Consider the following 20,245-nt stretch of genomic DNA (forward strand, 5'->3'; position numbering starts at 1 on the left):
CCGCACCAGAGCAGACCTCATTAGCACTTCCGCTAGGTCGGCTAACTTCTGGTCACTCCATGGATGTTACTAACCCTAACCCTGCAGCTATTTTAATACAAAAAAAAGATCAATCAGAACCTGGTGAAAGTGCAGCTAAAGTTAAAGAACAAACTAAAGCAACGGAACCAAACCAGTGAAGATTCAGTGAAGAGAAGCAGAAGAAATGTTTGACTGCAGACATAAAGCAGGAAGACACTGAGCTGCTCAGATGTTCCTGATAACACCAAGCAGCCACCTGGACGGAACGGAAAGCACCAAGCCACCGGAGCTGTCATTTTTAACTCGGCGGGTCCGCCGGCTGCTCTCCCCGGTCACAGACTGCTCAGACTCCCCGGCTGGCTAGCTAGCTATCCCCCGCTAGCTGCTCGGCTAACACCTGCTGCTCCTTGTCGCTCATCTGCCCGGGACAAACCGCACCTGTTCTGGCTGTCAACGTCCCAGTCGCCCGCTAGCAGCTCCGGACAATGCGCTGCTCATTCGTGGGTGACTTTTCACAGCCGTTGGGGGTTTTAAGGCACACTTTGCCCAGCGACCAGTGATAGCTCGGCGGCTCCAGCTAATGAGTTGACGTGGAGGAGGAACTGGAGAAAAAAAGTAGGATTAATTTTTTTGGCCACTAAAAGTTGATTTTGGCTCCTAAAAATGTCTAAATTGACGTATGTTGGTGGCCCAAAAAATGTCATTTGGGCAACCGGACCTCTCGGCCTTAAATTGGGCGCTGCTAAACAAATAACAACAGCATAAATCTCAAATGTCATTATGAGCAGTCTGGATTGAGGTTTCTCTCTTGATAATGATCAAAACATGAAATTTAAGTTGGTTTAAAGGAATATTCCACCTTAAATCTTTGAATGTTGACCTAAAAGGCTGGTTTCAGGAAGTATTCCACCTACAAGGTCCTCACACATCCACCTTAAAGGAACATTCCACCAAAAATCCCTAGACATGCACCTGGGATAGTGAATTCTCGTTTGGATTGAGGTCTGGGCTCTGACTTGGAAACTCAAGGGCATGCACCACATTGTCTTTAAAACATTTCTGTGTAGCTGTGGTTGTGCAATCCGGGGCATTGTCTGGCAGGAAAACAAATTGTCTTCCAAGTCACAGTTCTCTCACATCAGGTTGTGCTTGATCATTTCTGTATACTTTGCCGCGTTTATTTTACCCTCTACCTTTACAAGCTTTCCAGGGCTGCTGCCAAAAAGCATCCCCTCAACATGATGATGCCTCCACCATGCTTCATGATGGGATGGTGTGTTGGCGAGGATGTGTCGTATTTAGTAGCTGGGGTGAATACATTTCATAGGCACCATCATACAGTTTCAAATAGGCGGAGTTACACATTCGCTCTGCAAGAGGCTCTGCTGATGCAAGACAAAATTTTTTCAATGTAAAATAAAACTGTAAATACAGTATTTGGTTCTGGTATTGGTCATGCACTTCTTTATGAGATCGATTTCTTCACTAGTAGAATCCCCAATGGGTTATAAAGGCATTGTTTTTTCTTTGCATGCACTCATCTCAAATGGAAAATATCCAATCAATAAGTGTAACACTGATACCTAAAGCAATAGCTGAAACTTTTGTAGGAGTTGGACTACTAAAGGAAAGGGGAAATAGCTGCAGCAAGATACAGTATAGTCATTTATGAGCTCGAGAGGTGCTTGTGAGTGATTTTTTGCAAAGAAAACCAGAGTCTGTGTGATGACTGTGGGACTCGACTGCAGGTTACTGATATCCTCAGTCCCAGCTCCTTCCCTGGGTGATAGTTAATTACTCTGGATAAATCCACTGGCAATTTGTCAGGCTGTTCCAGCATTCCCACCCATGCCACCCACCCACCCAAGACCAGCCACTTCCCTCCTCATTCTAAGCTCATGTAATGAATCACTAATCACTCAGTCCCCGATGAACATCCCCAGCCTATTATCTCTTAATTACCCCATTCGAGAGGCATCAACGCAGGCCAGCAGGGGGCGTGCAGTCAGATAAACAAAGAATATGATGCAAGAGAGTCAGATTAGTTTGTGGTGTGCATTACATTACAAAAGCCTGAACTTTGTTGTGTGTGTGTGGATGAGGGCAGTGAATTTACTGTCAGCCGGTGAATTATGTATGTCACCGTGTTTCTGTTCGTATACCTGAGAGGCCGAGCGAGGCACCAAGAACCCCCCGGCTGTGGTGGTTTATGTACATAGAGCCAGAAACGGCTTGCTCTCAATCTCTGCTCGGCTTTCTGACCGCCGGGCTCCAAATGGTCCTCTTGTGGAGCATCTGGGCTATGGCAGAAAATGGAGCCTCTAACTCACAGAGTCATTTGCAGATACGACACTTGGGATTCGAAAGCGAGTTGCCACAGAGCAAAGATAGAAATTGGAACTGGCAGCAGACATGAAATGGGGTCAGGGGATTTGTGTCTGACACGCACGCACACACACACACACACACACACACACACACATATATATATATATACATATACATATACATGAACACACAGAACATGTGAGTTCTCCTGATTTACAAAGGTGGTCTGTTCAAAGGAACCTCAGAACCTGACTTAGAATAAAAAGTTTTTGCTGTCATCTAGTGTCTTTTGAAGAATCAGCAAACATTAAATGAAAAAGTGACATGAGCTTCCTTGAAAATAAGTAAATGCTTCGTGGTTTGAACTCAGGTCGAGGTCACTCAATCGGCGCGATGGAGCACATTACTAAGCAGTGTGTGAGGCAGGATAGAGAAATTCCCATACTCCCTTTTTTCCCAGTCGGAGAAAAGGAGCAAAGAATAGGTTCGAGATCACACAGTCGTCGCTTGTTTACATCAACCGAGTAAACCCAGGACAATTTTTTTTAGAGCATCCCGAACTGACAGGTGCCTCCTGCCAAGTGCTCTTAATAGTTCAGGTTTTTGAATTTAATCTCGCTAATTTCGACATATCCCTCCAAGGATCTTAAAGCTTAACTTTAGAAAAAGAAAAAAGGACCCTGTACAGCCCTTTTTGGAATCCTGGTGTCCGTTTTTTGTCAGTCCTTTAGTGAAAGCCTGTCAAAAATGGTTAGCTTCTCCAGTGAAACTACTTCTTTGCATCTTAGCTCCCGGTCTTGCCCTGTGTCTGCACAATTTCTTTCTATCCTCTTGTTTCTCTCCTTTTGTTTAGATAAAGCGAGGGATTAGGAAAGATTTGCCCCCATAAAGCAGTGGTTTGATGGGCTTTTATCCCACCATGTTGCTAAAGCTGTGTAGCCCCTGGATTAGGCCCTGACAATAGGAACCCTTGTGCTGGGCCGCAGCCTGAGGGGCACAACCAAAGACCGGCTCTGAGAAAGAGGGAGGAAACAAACCTGCCAACCTCGATATGTCAAGTCTGCCAGAGAAACCGTTCAGAGGGAGCGGCCCTGGCTGCTGCATGGTGCGCTTCATTGACACGATCATACAAGGACAAACAATGGAGCGAACAACTTGTGGTCAGCCTCACATGTGGAGAATAACTGTGTCTCTATTCCAGTGATTAAAATCTCTGCACTCCTCACTGTTTTCTACCAACGTGTGGAAAGTTTTAAATACATATTTAAAGGGGAACTCTGCTGATTTTACACATGAAAGTCTCTTCACAGATGTTGGGTGTAAGAAAGACATTTGATTAATGTACATCAATGAAAATGGAATCCTTGGTTATTAGCTTGGTGCTCATCTTGACTTAAAACTAGAAACTTGAAGCTATTAGCTGCTAACGTTGGCATCGGGTTTGACTGTCTATTGAGCTTAATGTGCACAATACTCTTCAATCAATCAATCAATCAATCAAATTTTATTTATAAAGCGCTTTCCAAGAGCCAAAAGGAGCACAAGGCTCTAAACAGAGTAAAATAAAATAAATCAGTAAAAGCATTTTAAGAAACATGCAGTTCTAAAAGAAGCTAAGCGTCAAATGCTACACGGAACAAGTGCGTTTTCAGACGACATTTAAAAACATTTAATTCAGAAACAGACTGTAAGTGCGATGGAAGAGAGTTCCAAAGCTTAGGGCCAAGAACGGCAAAAGAGCGGTCACCATACTTTTTATATCTTGCCTTGGGGACAACCAAGGAGGTGTGGCCAGAAGAGCGTAGAGTCCTGGCAGGTTGGTAAATTGCCAGGAGCTCTGAGATGTAGGCAGGGGTACGCCCGTTTATGGCCATAAACACAAACAACAGGACCTTGTACTGGACACCGGAAGCCAGTGGAGCACTCTTGTAAAACTGTCTCCAATATTATACTTTGGATCAATTTAATGACTGTGTGTGATGTGAAAACGGATTGTTTGTAGGTCTGATAAACCCGCTATATGCTCCCGGTTCAGCACCAAAGAGAAGACTGACAGTGTTCGTAACCATCTTTTGAGCTTAGTGGAGCATTTAGCAGCTAATAGCAGCAGATTTCTTTCTTTAGCAGTGGTAGAGACCAAAATGGAGCTAAAAAAAACTTCAAGTGGAAAATTGTGTTGCTATATATCTAAATAGGCAACTGTTTGCTAACGTATTCAGTGCAGTTTTGTAAAGGTAATATTAACATGTCAGTGTGTGCTGACAGCTTATAATGCAGGCCCCAAGTGGCTGAAACAAACAGTCACTAGAAACCCGGTATGTGCTTCCTGTTCGGCACCAAACAGCATCTAACAACATTAGCAGCAAACTTTTATTATGTATTCGAGCATTTAGGATCTAAAGAGGCAGACTTCTCCTTTTGGACTTGGAGGAGACCAAAACGGAGGTAAAAAGAACAGTTTTTAATGAAAACTTATGTTGCTCCATATCTAAATAAGCAACTGTTTGCTAAAATGTTCAACTCAGCAACTTTATCAATGCAGCTATATAAGTTTTGTGTTTGTATCATATTGTGTAGGCTAAAATGAAGAGCACGCCTTATTTTAAATGGTTTACTTACTGTATTCACTTTGAATATCTTTTTTTGTGAAACCATAAACCTCATTTCTAATTCTGACTGACAGCCTTTGTAACCCAAACACTGATATTACAGCAATGCAGATAAAAACACAGAGGAAAAGCACTAGAATAAAGGATAAAAAGTGAAAAGATGTGTAAAATGTCAGGTAAAATCTAAACTAAAAATGTCCCTGCTTTGATATGTGGTTACTGATTCAACTGAGTCATAGCAAATAAGTTCTACATTTTTTGTGGATATTTTTTTCCCCCTACATATAATTTCATCCCTCTGTCCTGAATGCAAGAAGAGAAACTGGCTGTTCAGGTGACAGAATGAGTCTTCTAAGATTTTCTGAGTGATTTTTTTAACTGATTTGCTGCAATGAAAAGATAATTGTTGTTGTTTAGCAGTCTGAAATTATACTTTCAAGTCTCTGAAGAGTTTAGTGCACTATGAAAAGTAAGGAACCTGGAAATCTGATTTATAAATCTGTAACTTCTCCTTTTGTCACACAGATTGTGGTTTACGTCTGACTTTAAATACATAAAATACAAGGTAATGGTGTGAATATGATAGGAGCCATTGAACATTTGAACAGAGTTTGGGTAATCCTGTCCTCTGACACGAAGCTAAGTGATATATGAGTAAAAAAATGCTCCAGAGTTGGAGATTCGTCCATTTGAATGAGGTGTCCAACACATATGAGGACAGTGTTAAAGGTGAGCACTGAGCTAAGACACAGCCAGAGGATTGCTAATGGCAAGTTGCTTTGTTACTCCAGTCACACAAGTCCCATGGAAGCAGTCAATTCTAAACCATACATCAAAATGATTAATTTCACCCAAATGAGCACAAGCTAACCTTGACTAAGAGCATGTGCCGGCCGGAGCAGCCGGTTTGAAACCTAATGTATTCATGAAGTTAAAGGAAACCTAATGATAAAAGTTAATGGGCTCTGAAGGCTGAAGGCATCAACTTTTTCCTGGAGTTGATGTAAAACGCCACTCGCAGATACAGGGAGCCATTGGAGGAGCAAAATTACAAACGTTCATGCGTTATAAACCTGATTAAAAACTGAAGATGATTTATAAATTGCTGCAGCTTCCTCGGTTGAGCGTTGATTCTGGCTGCCAAAGTCCTGATGCAGGGATGAAGTTTTGAAGCGGGAGGATGATTGAGAGCAAAGACGATAACTCAGATCTGAGGAGAGGCTTTAACATGATAAAGCCTGAATGCAGCCAGAGTGCAGAGAACAATGAGTGTGCCGACGAAATCCACGGAAATCTGAGATGAATTTGGGGTTTAGAAAGTTAGCCTGGAGCGAGCGATGCTGAAGATCCGGAGGGTGATCAGGATGAGAAGAGGGATGTGGAAAGTGGTAAATAAAGATGAGTAAACTGAGGCCTGCCTCAGGATAATCATCATGATCAGGCCTCACAACCACCGACACAGCTCTGCAGAATGGAACATCTGGAACCACCGTTTGCTTCTTTTGAAGTCACAAGAACTGCTGTGATTAACCAAGAGTTTAATCAAAATGATATACTTTTGTGTCACTGTGAACTGATTGTTAGAAAAACTGAGATGTGTGGTAACATCACTATGAGCTAGAGGCAGTTTTTCACTATTTTCAGACATTTTATAGACCACAGATTAATAAATATACATACTAACAACAATAACATAATAAGAATTCAATTAATTGATGATGAAAATAATTGATATTTGCAGTTCAAGTGAAGAATCACATTCAAAACCGAGATTAAAGTCCCGCAACATAATAATAGACTTTAAACCTTTGCTGATATAAACGTCATATTTTCACATTTACACATTTCTGCTCCTTTTAAAGGCAGAATTTCAAAAAGAAGTTCCTGAAATATGCACAAATTGATTTATTTTTGCATGCATTAACTTCTCTGTAATGAAATGTGGCTTAAAATGAGAATGATTCAAAGGATTTATTGTCATATGCAGCAATAAAAAGTTAGCAAAGCAATGGGATTCTTAAGTCTCCGTGTCTCTACCTGCTGCTGCCATTAACTTATTGAAAGAAAATACAGTTCCTCAGACACATTTAGCACATTTATCACTGAGGTATGAAAAAACAGTGCAAAAAGTTTCTGCATAGAAGATGAAGACTGTGTAAAAAGCATTTGCAGTATATATGGTGCAGACAAAATTCAGCTCTGCTATGAACTCATGTCCAATTGTAGGAAATACAGGAAACTGTTAAAAAAAACAGATGTAGAATGGATTCAATAACTTTAAAACAAATAGCAAACAGAATAGAACAGAATTATGTCTGTTGATGAATTCTGCAAGACGAATTAGAAACTTTGTATAAGAATTTAACCTGAAAATGCAGCTATTCATACTTCATGATGCAAAGGTTCTCTGCACTTTTAGTTGACTTTCAGTTTTGTCCACATTCTGCAGCAGGAAATAAACTCCAAACATGCCGCCAGAATCCTGAATCTTCATCCACAAGAAGTCCTGCAACAGATGGTTTGGACCCAAAAGTAAACTGATCTAAACATCATGGAGGATTTACATGAAGAGACACTGAAGAAATAAGTTCTCCAAGATGCTTGAAGAACCACCTGGCCAGAATATTTTACACATCTTTACCTTTGCACAAAAACATCGCATATTTCCTTTTCCACATGCCTTCTCGTTCTATTTTCTATATTCAACGTTGCTTATCCCAGTTCATATGAGCAGATCTGGACTTTTTCTGCATTATAAATATTACACACGTGTTTTAATGCAGTTTTTCACTGCATAACCTTTTCTGCACTGTTCTTAACTACTCATATTTGTGTAAGAGTAGGAAACCTGGTGGTGTGACTTAGTTTTTTGTTTTAAATAAGAACCATTTAGTGCATTTTTTTAAAGAATCCTGACAAAGCTTTATTCTAATGTGCATAATTTGTCTAAATTCTATTCTATAAATTCAAAAACAGCTGTGCATTCCTGTGGGTTTGCTGTCCAGTGCGTCCTGCAGCTCTCTGCTTCAATATCACTCTGACAGCAGGCCTCCTGACACCGACATTAAAGCCTCGGCTCGGTCGTGCTGGACATTAGCCCGCATTACGCCCCGAATAAAAGCTGATTTGAGGAAGAGCAGCTGAGAGGAATTCCTTCTCGCTTTAATTGCTTTAGAAACGGTTCCCACAAAGAGACACTGGACAGATTTACCTCCAGTTTAAGTTCTTATTTCCATCGGTTCACAAGTTAATCCGATTTTTTCCCCCTTCTTTTCCTCTGGGCCCAATATGCTCTGCAGCTACACTGGCACAAAAGAGAAGAAAACATTAGCTCGGATAAATAAAAATGAAGAATTCTTTTGTATTTTTATTAACTTTTTGGGTAATAAAAACAGGCTAAATGTTGATAGCCACTTGTTGCTGCAAAACGTTCATGTAATTCGGTTGCTTGTGCATTTTCCAGGATGAAATGAAGCAGTGCAGCTCCATAAATTAAAGCAGCACATTTTCCTTTCACACACAGTTTTTATTCAGGAGTCTAAAGTTCTGGGAATGAATGTGACCAAAGATCAAATTTAGGATTTGAACCCCCTCCACCTCCCTCTGCTTCCCTCTCGGTCTCGGAGAAAATTCAACAAAATATGCAAGCTTTACATTAAAAGGCTACTTTCGCTGCCCTTAATTCCAGCCTAAACGGTTTTTCCTCGGAAGAAGAAATCTTTTCTAAAAACCTTGAAGAAGAAGAGAGGGGCATTATTGTTTTAATCCTCTTACCAGCAGTCATTTTAAGACATTTTTTGGAGGGTGAAATGGCGTCTTGTCTACCCCAATCCTAACCTAAATCCCTCGGGGCCGCGGAGCTGCTGGAGGCAGCGCAGCCCAGCCCGCATCCCTCCATCTCAGCTGCATTTCCCACCGAAAAAGACGCACCGAGGCAGCAGGAAAATAAAATTAAAGCGCAGGAATTAACCCGAAAGTCGCCGTGCTCAAGTCACTGCAAGAGAGCAGGAAGAGGCCACTGCTTACATTTGCATATGATTTAATTAAGGCCAATGTGATGAAGCTTTTTATTTCTCTCTTTCTGTGGCTGAAATCAAGCATTTTAATGAGTTTGCTTTGCTCAAGCAAATATTTACTCTCAGATTTATTGTAATTAATACTGTTTGAACCTGAAATCAATCCAAAAAGCACCACCCAGTAGCAAACAAATCATGTTTTAAGTGTTTATAAGCAGTTTATTGGCTTGATTTTATTGCCTGGTTGCAGCAACTTGAAACTAATAAAGTTAAAAGTAATTAAAGGAAATTTTGAGGACAAAAGTAAATGCAATGTCTCTTAGAAAAATGACTTGAAGTCTTATTTAGCAGCACATACTACTGAAGTTCACCCTGCATAAACATAAAAACTAAATTCAGCTCCAGCTTCACCACAATTGTTAATATTTTCTATTTATTTTATGTCGAGTTGTGCGTAAAAGCAGTTTTAAAGTGTTCAGATCATGTGTATTAAGGTCCTTAATTAAATAAATAACAGATATTATCACAATTTTAGTGGTTAAAAATATGAATGATGAGCTGAATAAGATGATTAAAATAATGGCTGTCATGCATGTTAATTTTTTAATGTATAAAATATGATCTGGCCAGCTCGGACGCAGCGTTTATCCATTTAGTGGTTAGTCTGGAGGAGGAGGAGGAGGAGGAGGAGGAGGAGGAGGAGGAGGAGGAGGGAGGAGTGGAGGGGAAGGAAGGAAAAGCGCCGTGATTGGCACAGAGACGGAGCGTCGGTGCGTCCCGGTGACCCCACCCGGTGCGCTTTAAAGGCCGAGAGATGGCAGCTCGGCGTCCTCCACACAACCAGACAGAGGCGAGCCGGAGCGCACCGACACACGGAATACTCTCAGGATAACGAGAAACACCAATGAAGTGAAACTATCTGAAAGAAAAACATGAACAACCGTCTGCGGATTTTGGAGCAGAAGATTTGAGGGAAAAAAAGGCGAATATTAGAGGAGATATTTGGCTTCTGATCACACAGAGGAGGGAAGGTAAGAAGTTTGGAGGAGATTCTGATATACATTTGTGATCTACGAAGTGTTTTTAAAAGAGCAAATAGATTTTTTTGCACATTTCTGATTGGTGTGTTTGCCTTTATTGCGCTTTTTCGACTTTCAAAGTTGGAAAAAAAAATGGTTCTAAAGGTGAAATAAAATCAAAAAATGTTTAAAGTTAACTAATTAAAAGTGTTAAAATTTCCAAGATCACATCTCTTCTGGCGCTGACAGGCTTTTGGGGGATTTAATGTGCATTTTATAAGCGATTTCTCGGTTGTTTGTCTCCAACTTTACGCACGTTGTTAATTGAGCTCAGGTTAATTATTCCCGTTAATTTTCTGTGTCTTGGTGACGTGACGCGGCGCATACAGAGCTCCGGCCCCAAGGCAGTCTTTAGTAAACGCTGTAGAACTCATAAATCCACGGCAATTAGCATAATTAGGCTTAAATCACAGCCCGAGGCGTCATGGCATTGTCCCGGGAAAAAAAGGAGCATTTTATGTCGAATTTTTAAACTGATTTTTAAAAGAAGAAAAAGAGTTAAAGGATTCCATATTAAAAGTAGTAATGAAAATAAATAGTAGCATGAAAAAATAATTATATTTGCATTGGTTTTCTTCACACACGCGCGCACGGTGGCCACCTTTGACGCGTCAGGCCTGCTGATAAATGAACAGCCTCGTATAGTTCGAAGCTATTTGCAGCCACATTAAACTGGAGCCCAACTGGGGATCCGCTGCATATTTCACCGCAGACCTGTCACACGTCTCCGTCAAGCCTCCGGGCGTCTCCAGCTGACCTGAGACCCGCCGCAGATTGAAATAAAAAGGGCAGCTTCCCCCCAAACCAAGCAGCAAACCTCGCAACTCCAAGTCCCAGGCAGCAAAGTAAATGTTTTCTCGTCACCTTCTGCCTCCGGAGGTCTGACTGCGTTTAACCTCCACAGCCAAGAAACTAAATAGTAATAATAATAATAATAAACTGTGAAATTAAAAGTGATGGAAATTAAATTTAAATGTAGACGATTAAATAAAAATAGTGAGAATTAATTTTAATGGAATATTTGTTTTTTGTCTTTCATATCATTACTTTTTACCTGCCTAATGATTAATTTATTAATATAGTTATTATTATTCATATAACAATAAAAATGATTATGCAGGAAGAGAATATCACAATTGAGCTACAAATTAAAAGCACGAATTTGAACGTTAAAATAACAACAAAAGGCCAGAAAATAATGCCAGAATGCAAAAGGGGGGCAAAAGCAATGCAACAACATATTATTTATTCAATAATATATTGTTGCATTGTGGTAAATATATGATTATTTTCTTCAAACAATAAACAGATAAAGATATTGCATTTTTTTTAAATTGCTGAACTCTTTTAAGAATTTTTTTGGATCAGTTTCATTTTCTGAAGACTGAAACCAAACCTGTAAAACTTCAAAGTGCTACACTATAAGTTATAAAACTGTTACTGCTTCATTACAGTTTTCATCAAATTCTAGTTTTTTATTCTATTGAATTTTTTATATTTACAGTTTAAAAACAAGACATGTTTTGCTCATTTTTGACAGTTTAATTCACAATTAGGGGAAAAGCCTCGTTTTTTTCTTTTATTTCCTTTTAGTTTTTAGTTTTAATTAAATGCCTAACGCACTTCAAAATTCGTATATTTTCTTGAGCTTTTCGAAATCGTTACAAGTTGCTTCCCAGAAGCATTTATTTTCCTCTGATGCTTGCATTTCACCTGTTGCCATTTCAATGTGTCCAGACACTATAAACAATAAAAAATGAAGCCTGTATTAAAGCTTTAGCGTTTTTAAAAAGCTCTACAAATAGAAAACAGGTTGGTTTGTTTAGTGGAAGAAGGCCTGACTCTGACAGCAGCCCGTCCTGTGTGCAGACAGCCGCAGGTCATGCAGCACTACGGGGTGAACGGTTACTCTCTGCACGCCATGAACTCCCTGAGCGCCATGTACAACCTCCACCAGCAGGCGGCGCAGCAGGCGCAGCACGCCCCGGACTACAGGCCTTCAGTTCATGCCCTCACCCTGGCAGAGAGACTGGCTGGTAAGAATCAGTTGCTCATTTTGCTTCTAAACTCTTCACTGCACTTTATCCTTCCTGTGCTGCAACAGATGCACGATCAAACTGTGTAAAAATGAATTTCAACACCCTCTTAAAATCTAGGCCTCAGCCATTTTTTCAGAAAACACAAAAAACTGAACCACACCACTTTGAACTGTGACCTCGGCCATATGATCTCACGAGGAAATGATTAATTCAAAACGATAACTTTTGCCAAAAAATGACTTGGGCCCTTATTCCAGGTGGTGCTGATAGTTTGGAATTTATGGATTACTGAATTCTCCCGCTGACCTTTGACCTGCGCCTTAAGTTAAACTGGTCGTGTTTCTTGTTTCTCAACGGCTGCACATTTCAAGACATTATCCTTGAGGCCCGTTATGGCTCCCAGCACCGAAAGCAGCGGCGCAGTCGGACGGCCTTCACGGCCCAGCAGCTGGAGGCTCTGGAGAAGACCTTCCAGAAGACCCACTACCCCGACGTGGTGATGCGAGAACGCCTGGCCATGTGCACCAACCTGCCTGAAGCCCGAGTGCAGGTAAAAGAAAATAAAGAGCCTCAGTTTCCCTGCTCGGATTTAGTTTCTTTCTAGAAACATTTAGAGAAAGTTCTGGTGATGTTTTCAGCACAAAGGTTTGGATTGTTCCTCTTAAATGCAGCATGAAGGTGTAACGTCGTGGGAAGGTTTAACATCCTCAGAACATTCTCAGAATATTGCAGGCAAAAATATTCTACCTTTGTTAATATATCTGATTACAGGAAAACAAATTCTGTCTTTTGAGGCCTGCAAAACATCCTTTGAATGTTGGATTGTTTTTCTTTTGTTACTATAATCTGACAACATCCTCTGAATATGAAAACATTCTGTCTTAGTTCATTTTTAACCTTATATGAACATTATTTGAAATGATAAATATCCTTAAAATGTTCTTCTAACATGTTGTCTTCTTAAAAGATATTAGAACTTGCAGGAAATGTTACCCAATGTTGTGGGAAGATAAGACAAGATGAGATAAGATCAGAGCCTGATTAATCTTGCATTGTTACAGCATCATGCAAATAATATCAGTATAAAAATAAACCAAAATATGCACAAGTACCAGTTTTAGAAATAACACTGTTCATGTATGTTTTAGTTTATTTTATTTATTTGCTGCTTTGAAAGTGCTAATTTCCCCACTATGTGACAAACAAAGACTTCTCTTATCTCATCTTGGTTCTTGTATCATCAAGTGATAAAAACGTCTTCTATCTGAGCATTAATCTGTTTTTTCTTCTGCCAGGTTTGGTTTAAGAACCGTCGGGCCAAGTTTCGCAAGAAGCAGCGCAGCCTGCAGAAGGAGCAGCTCCAGAAACAGAAAGAAGCATCCGGAGCTGCTGAAGGCTCCACAGAGGATTCAAAGACTGACCTCAGCACCAACACCTCCACCTCCACCACCCTGGTACCGGAGTCCCGAACTCCTCCTCCTCCGTCCTCCTCTTCATCCTGTCACTCAGAGCCAGAGAGGCTGGCAGCAGCAGCAGCAGCAGCAGCAGCAGCAGCAGCAGCAGCAGCATCACGGCCTCAGCCCGGCGAGATGAGCGTGGAGGTGAACGTCACCTCCCCTGAGCCGTCGGACAGCGAGTCAGCAGCCGAAGATAACGCTGACAGGGAGGAGGACGAGATGAGGGGGGAGGCGAGGGTGAAGCTCAGGGAGGAGACGGAGGGGGAGGGAGGAGCACCGGCAGGAGGCAGCTCCCCGTCCTGCAAACGGCTGAGCCCCATGCCAGGTAAAAAAAAAAAAAAACAGCCACTTTATTCTCCTATAGTCTCTAATTTTATGCTGCATTTTAGAATGTAATCACAAGATATTTTTGCAAAATTGATGGACAAAAAAATCCACAGCAGGCAGATCCACATGTGGCCAAAAATACACTGTAAATCATTTTAACTTCATTCAGGTTCGCTCCCCTGCAGCCTAAAAATGTTGAATAATCAGTTAATTTATGAATTACAAAAGTGTAAAACTAGCTGAACTTGAGAAAACAACTTAAGATACTAAGTCAAATCAACTATAGCAACATAGAGAATAGTTGCAGACAGAGTTGAGTTCCTTTTACATGTATTTCAAGATGTTTTTTCTCCATACATTGAGAACATTTTTGGTATTTTCGACCAGTCAATACAAACTATTCATTTCTAACCTTTGTTGTTGTTAGAACTGCTTTGATTATAATGGAAAGAAACAACTAATATTCAATTCAGCAACAGCAAACGCCAAATTTCCATTGTGTTTCCGTAATCTACAAAAAACAAGAGTCTTAACTCTGCACCAATACATCCTGCGAAGTTCGCTCACATACTGCACTGAAAAAAAGATAATTGTTGGATCAACTCAAATGCATTGCTTCTTTTGATAACACAAATAAATTAAGTTAATCCAAATTAAGTTGATAAGAAACATTAATGCCATTGGTTTAAGTTAGATCTACTCAAGTCCTCATATTCCTCTGAAATTAGCATTGTTGCAACTCACTTTTTCAGCGTAAAGTTCCTTTTTTTTTCCTACCCAAATAAAAAATGCAAAACATGATTTTCTCATTAGGTGTCCCATTCTTTCATTCTTTTTTGAAGCTGTAGTTCTACTACATGCAGTGAAAACGTAATGATACACAATGATGAAGCAGCAGTACATCTAATTTTTGCACTTTGCTCATTTTACAATGCCAGTTTAAAGGTACAAGCTGTAATTTCAAGCTGATAGAATCCACTAAAGTAAACTGCCCTCATCAAAGCAGAAAGATAAGTGAAGTTGAATTGAAACAATACTTTAACTACAGCTCAAAACACCTTTTTACAGTGTATTTTCTTATACTCTTATAAACTTAATGAATTGAGAGAACTAGTTAAAAGAATTCCAGTTTTTATATGCTGAAGTGGTCTGAAAATAAAAGAAATGCATGTTTTAAGTTCAATTATCTAGGAATGAACAATGTATTTATATTAAGTAAACTAGAAAAGATGAGCTGATTTGACTAAATTCCTCTATGATGTTTTACAGTGTACTAAATCCTCTCTTTCCGTCTGTCAGATTCCCCCCTCAGCTCTCCAGCTTTGCCGTCCTCCAGCAGCGTCACCAGTGGTTTGGCTCAGAGTAATTCGTACGCCTCGTCCCCTCTCAGCCTCTTCCGGCTGCAGGAGCAGTTTCGGCAGCACATGGCCGCCACCAACAACCTGGTGCACTACCCGTCCTTTGACATGAGCACGCCGTCCTCGCTGCCCTACCTGGGCATGAACGTCAACATGTCTTCCCCGCTGGGCTCGCTGCCCTGCCAGTCCTACTACCAGACGCTGTCGCAGGCCCAGCAGGTCTGGAACACTCCGCTGCTGCAGGCGGCACCAGGCAGCCTGCCGGGGAGCCTCAACAGCAAGACCACCAGCATCGAAAACCTCCGTCTGAGGGCCAAGCAGCATGCAGCCTCGCTGGGATTGGACACGCTCCCCAACTGAAGTTGCTCATTTTACGTACCGGGCCTCTAAGGCAGAGATGGAGCTACGAATCACGGCCTCCGTCTACAGGAGGAGACTTTGGTCCACTAAAACCTGCACAACAACTTTGTGCAACCATCCAGAAATCTGACGCACACCGAAAAAGTTATCAGAAATACCTCCAATTTGATAATTTGTCCACATTTGAAATTTGTGCTCTTATAATTAATTGAATTGCTCAGAATGTTTTGTTTGGAGTTTCAATCAAGCAAATCCGATTTCAAAACCAGAGCAGAACAATAAAAAGCACAAAATGAAACAGATTTAAAGGCATGAGTACCAGAAAACGTGCTTCAGAGCAGACACGTACCTCAGCTTGCGGCTCACGTGTTCTCCATCACCTCACATGAACGTGCAGCTCACTGCTGGAAGCAAACCAAAACATGAAGAACATCTCAGCTGGATGGACTTAACACAAAATAAGATTATGACAAGAACTTAATGGACTTAATCAACAACAAAAAAAAACTCCACTTGGACTGCAGTTGTGACTGAACAGTACTGCTTCCCTGTTGGACTTGCTTGTATTTGACTCCACTTGGTCAACAGCATCAGCCAGCTCTTCTAATGCTTGTTGCTCACCATCATTTCAGTCTCTTCTGTGAATTCAGCAGAGAAAGTGTCATTCCAGGACATATATGAGATATTAAAGTATCCTATAATCCCACAAGAACCCTTGAACTATGCATGCATGCACTCCTGTGAAGCATGGCTTACAGCCGCACAACTCAGCTGTTGATTTAGGATCTGATGTCAGAAATGAAGCTCAGATCGGTTGATATAATCCCTAAGCCAACAGTACTTTTCTTTGCAGACGACAGATGACTCTCCTTGTTTAAAATTACAGCCTGCTAGAATCCACTGAGCATTGTAAATATCCCTCAGTGTTCGCCTCCATCTGCCTGGATAAAGAGTTAACTTCATGTCTCCTTTTGTGCAAAGGATTGAAAAGAAAACGTTCATTTTTTTTTTCTGAATGTGGCTTTAATGCAAAGGACCTAACAACAGGAACAAAATAAGGAGAGAATCTGCAAATTAGGCACATTGACAAATAAATACGAGCCCCAGCCGACATATGTTTTTGTTAACTCGGGTGCCAGATTGAGCTTTTTGTGAGCCTGTGGCTTCAGCAGAAAAAAGAACGCACAGGCCAGTTCTCTATGTATTATATCACTGTACAGAACCAAGACATGTATTTCTCAATTGTTTTAAATGTGAGTAATTTATCTGTTTAATGCAAGGGAATAAACCACACATAAGAATGCCTTGTGTTTACAGTGTCGTTGGATGAAGTAGAGCGTAAAAGTGTTAGGGTGGACTTACATTACCATTTTCCAAACCAAACAGGAACATAATTAATAAAAAGGGAGTTGAAAAATCATCACACCAGAGGAAAAACTACGCAGAAGGTACAAAGAATGAGTGAAAAAGAAGAATGTCTTCAGAAATGGCAGACTTTTTCATAGATTTTAGAATATTTTCACTTTTGCCTGTCAAAAAGACAATCCAGCATAAGGACTGAACACATTTAGCTAAAATAAAAACCTGCATTCACACAGACAACTTGTAAAGTGTCCAAAAAAATTTTCCAAAGTCTTTCCGATGAGGTGAAGTTAGCAGCAAAACAGGCATAAGATTAGCTTTTTAGATTGTGCTAAATCCAGCTCACATGATATGAAACTGAACCTCTAAAAAAAAAACAGTTTCCACACACATCACCTTCAACTCTTCATGGTGAAAATTTAATTTGGGTTTAATACTAAAGACACCTTGAGGATCCGTAAATAATTTAGACACAGGGGGTCCTCCATCCTCAACAGTGAGGTTTACACACCACATAGGGGAGAACCTGCCACTTGTTCACCCGATGCAGAAGAACTAATCCTAAATGAAGTGACTGAAGCACAGTGTCAGACTCTAAAGAGCCTCCAATCCACCATCCACCCACCCGCTCCCCTCTTCCCCCCTCCGCCCTGTCAGTCGAGGTTTGGCTGCACCATAACAGAATACTTCGCCATAAGAAGATTACCTTTGGTTGGGATATCGATGGATTAAGTAAGAATAGAATGAGATAAAATGGGCCTGAAAGGGTTTCTGGAGTCAGCAAAGTTCAGACACCTGTTTATTCCTGCTCTGTCCTGCTTCCTCCCTCCATGACCGTAAAGATTATATCGCTTTCTCAGTGGAGAAAAGGGAGGTGAGAGGGGTGGGTGGTGTTAAACGGGGGAGGTTGCAGCTCATAAAAAATTATTTTGGGGGAGATTATTCTCAGCAACACCTTTGGGTTATTTTCAGGCATGATCTTTAAATATGTGGTCATGAACATCTGGGTTTTGTGTGTTGGTAGAGATCGTACGGGTGTAAGTTAATGGGAACGGTGTGTTTGTGTTAGTGTGAGAGTGTGTCTATGGCAGCTAAGCCGCTGAAGGTTTCCAGGAGCTCTTTGATGTGTATCTGGGCAATGCGCTATTAGAGGGATTTTCCTAGTTGACAGCTCAGAGAATGTGTGGAGGAATTGCGATGCCAGCAGGCTAAAAGAATGCTGGAAACAGGATTAGGATCATATTCTGGCAGCTCCTGTCACTTCATCAATGGGCTAAGGTTTCCTCAGTGACAGCCCTCCTTCTCTGCCCGGCTAAAACCTTTAGTGGGACCATAAAAGGGGTGAGAGAGGGGAAAAAACAATGATTGAATGGTGCGCTATGATTTCTGTGCCGGGTTTGCTCTGAGGGCTTTGTGTTGGGAGGTCTGAGGGGGACGGCGCTGATTTGGAGGGAGGGGTAGGTCGCGGGGATGAGAAAAAAAGGGGGCTTTTGGGACGTGGGTTGGGGGTGACCGTGTTTTTGAGGGGTTTTTTTGGAAGTTTTACATCCAAATCCAAATACACTGATGCTAGCGGACAGGGACAGCGGTTTGGTGTCCCCCAGGGGACGACAGCAGCAGCAGCAGGTGGGAAGGAAAGAAGCTGTTTGTATAAGCTCTGCCTGTCTAAGGCCTCTTTCACAATTTAGATATGTGTCTTATGTACACTTGTACGCTCTGGCAGTGGCTCTCTGTAGCAATTAATTTGTGTTCTTGAGATACAATACAGTCAATTATTCATCTTTGGAGAAATTATTAAAAATGCATTTCCCAACTCACTATGTTCCACAATCCTTCTGAGGCACTGTACTTTATGCTGCAGTTGCAAACACTCTTTAGGACAAAGCACTGGATATTTATTACTCCACAGATGAAATCAGTCCCCTACAAAATTTGCTTCTTCTTGCATAGTATTCACTAAAAACTACAGAGCTCACCTGGTGTAGAGAATAAATGATAAAAATGAAACTATACTCCTGTGATAGCTGGTGAAGTCCAGAAGGACTAATAGACTGAGCAGCAAGCAAAGTAGCTGAAAAATAAAGTACAAGTGCCCAAAACTGCAATTCAACAAATGGCCACTTGAGGCAGCTCAAAAAGCGAGTCAGTCCCCATAGACTCCCATGTTAAAATATCCAACTTCACAGCAAAAATAAATATTTTTACAGCCCGATGCAAAAATAAATTTGGTCTCTGTCGCTCATTTGCCCTAAAGTGATGGCTATAAGGTTGGCAATTTTTTATATAACTCACCCATTTGAATTGCATTGAGGGTTGAAGTCATGCAAAATTTAAGGCGTGGCTGCTTTGAGTGACGTGTAGATGATAGGTAGTAAGAGAATCTATGGTCCAGAGAGGTTTGTATATCTCAGCTGAGTTTCACTTGTGCTCACTTTTCTATCAGTCAGAAGTTGGGCAGAATCAGATACCGCCAAAACGGCCTCGCTGTGCTTCAAACGTGCTCTTCAGGAAACTTATGGGTCATGTCAAGCAGGTTTCGTCCATCTTTAAATACAGTCAATATGAGAGACAGTCTAACACATGGTTGGTTTTATTATTGCCAGTCTGATCATTTAAATATATGTATCCAGGACCATGTACAAATAAAAGGAGTAACTTTGAAACAATTTAAAGGGTTGTTTTCTGCTCCATTTGGCGATAAGTTTTCCATCTAATAGACTCAAATACAACCTTACAGAAAAAAACACATTTAAATCTTAACAACTGAGTTGTTACACATTGGTGCCAGGAGAAAAATAGACAAAGTATGGGACTGATATTTAAATATTTCATAAGTGTAATTCCAGATGTGAGTTCATGTGACAGCAGTTCACATGATCAAATGTGAACCGTGCAAATTTCATCAAATACTAAAAGGTAAAAAGTCAATTAAAAACAAATCTAAATAAGCATGTTAAAGTTTGAACTCAGAGCTGTCACGTTTACTTTTTCCTGTTTTCTTGCTCTACAACAGTTCTCCTGTGTGCTTGTTGTAAACTGATTCACAGCATCCATTACAACGTCTGACAACAAAGACAACTACAATGAGGCTTATAGTGGAACACATTAATTATTGTAGACACCGCACACACACTGGACAAGATTTTTTAAATGGTTTTTACCTGTTCCTCTGAGAGCTTTCTACATATTACTCATGTTCAAGAGTCAGTTGGGCCGTAGCTGGAACATTTTGAGAGGATTCTAAAGAGCGTGTTCTCTAGTTGGGCCTGAGGTTGTGCTGCAGAATAGC

At 40.8% G+C, this 20,245-nt stretch overlaps 1 protein-coding gene across 1 annotated transcript; it reads left to right on the forward strand.

Moving 5' to 3' along the window:
* The first annotated feature begins 9,776 nt into the window (after nucleotides 1-9,776).
* On the forward strand, nucleotides 9,777-16,897 carry LOC110969796 (diencephalon/mesencephalon homeobox protein 1-B-like). Its single transcript, XM_022219960.2, has 5 exons — nucleotides 9,777-10,005; nucleotides 11,923-12,089; nucleotides 12,464-12,642; nucleotides 13,388-13,874; nucleotides 15,176-16,897. Exons 2-5 carry the CDS (start codon nucleotides 11,936-11,938, stop codon nucleotides 15,592-15,594), a joined length of 1,239 nt encoding a protein of 412 aa, XP_022075652.2. The 5' UTR covers nucleotides 9,777-10,005; nucleotides 11,923-11,935; the 3' UTR covers nucleotides 15,595-16,897.
* Nucleotides 16,898-20,245: the final 3,348 nt, after the last annotated feature.

This window comes from Acanthochromis polyacanthus, chromosome 4 (genome assembly GCF_021347895.1).
Source record: "Acanthochromis polyacanthus isolate Apoly-LR-REF ecotype Palm Island chromosome 4, KAUST_Apoly_ChrSc, whole genome shotgun sequence".
NCBI classification, from domain to species: Eukaryota; Metazoa; Chordata; class Actinopteri; family Pomacentridae; genus Acanthochromis; species Acanthochromis polyacanthus.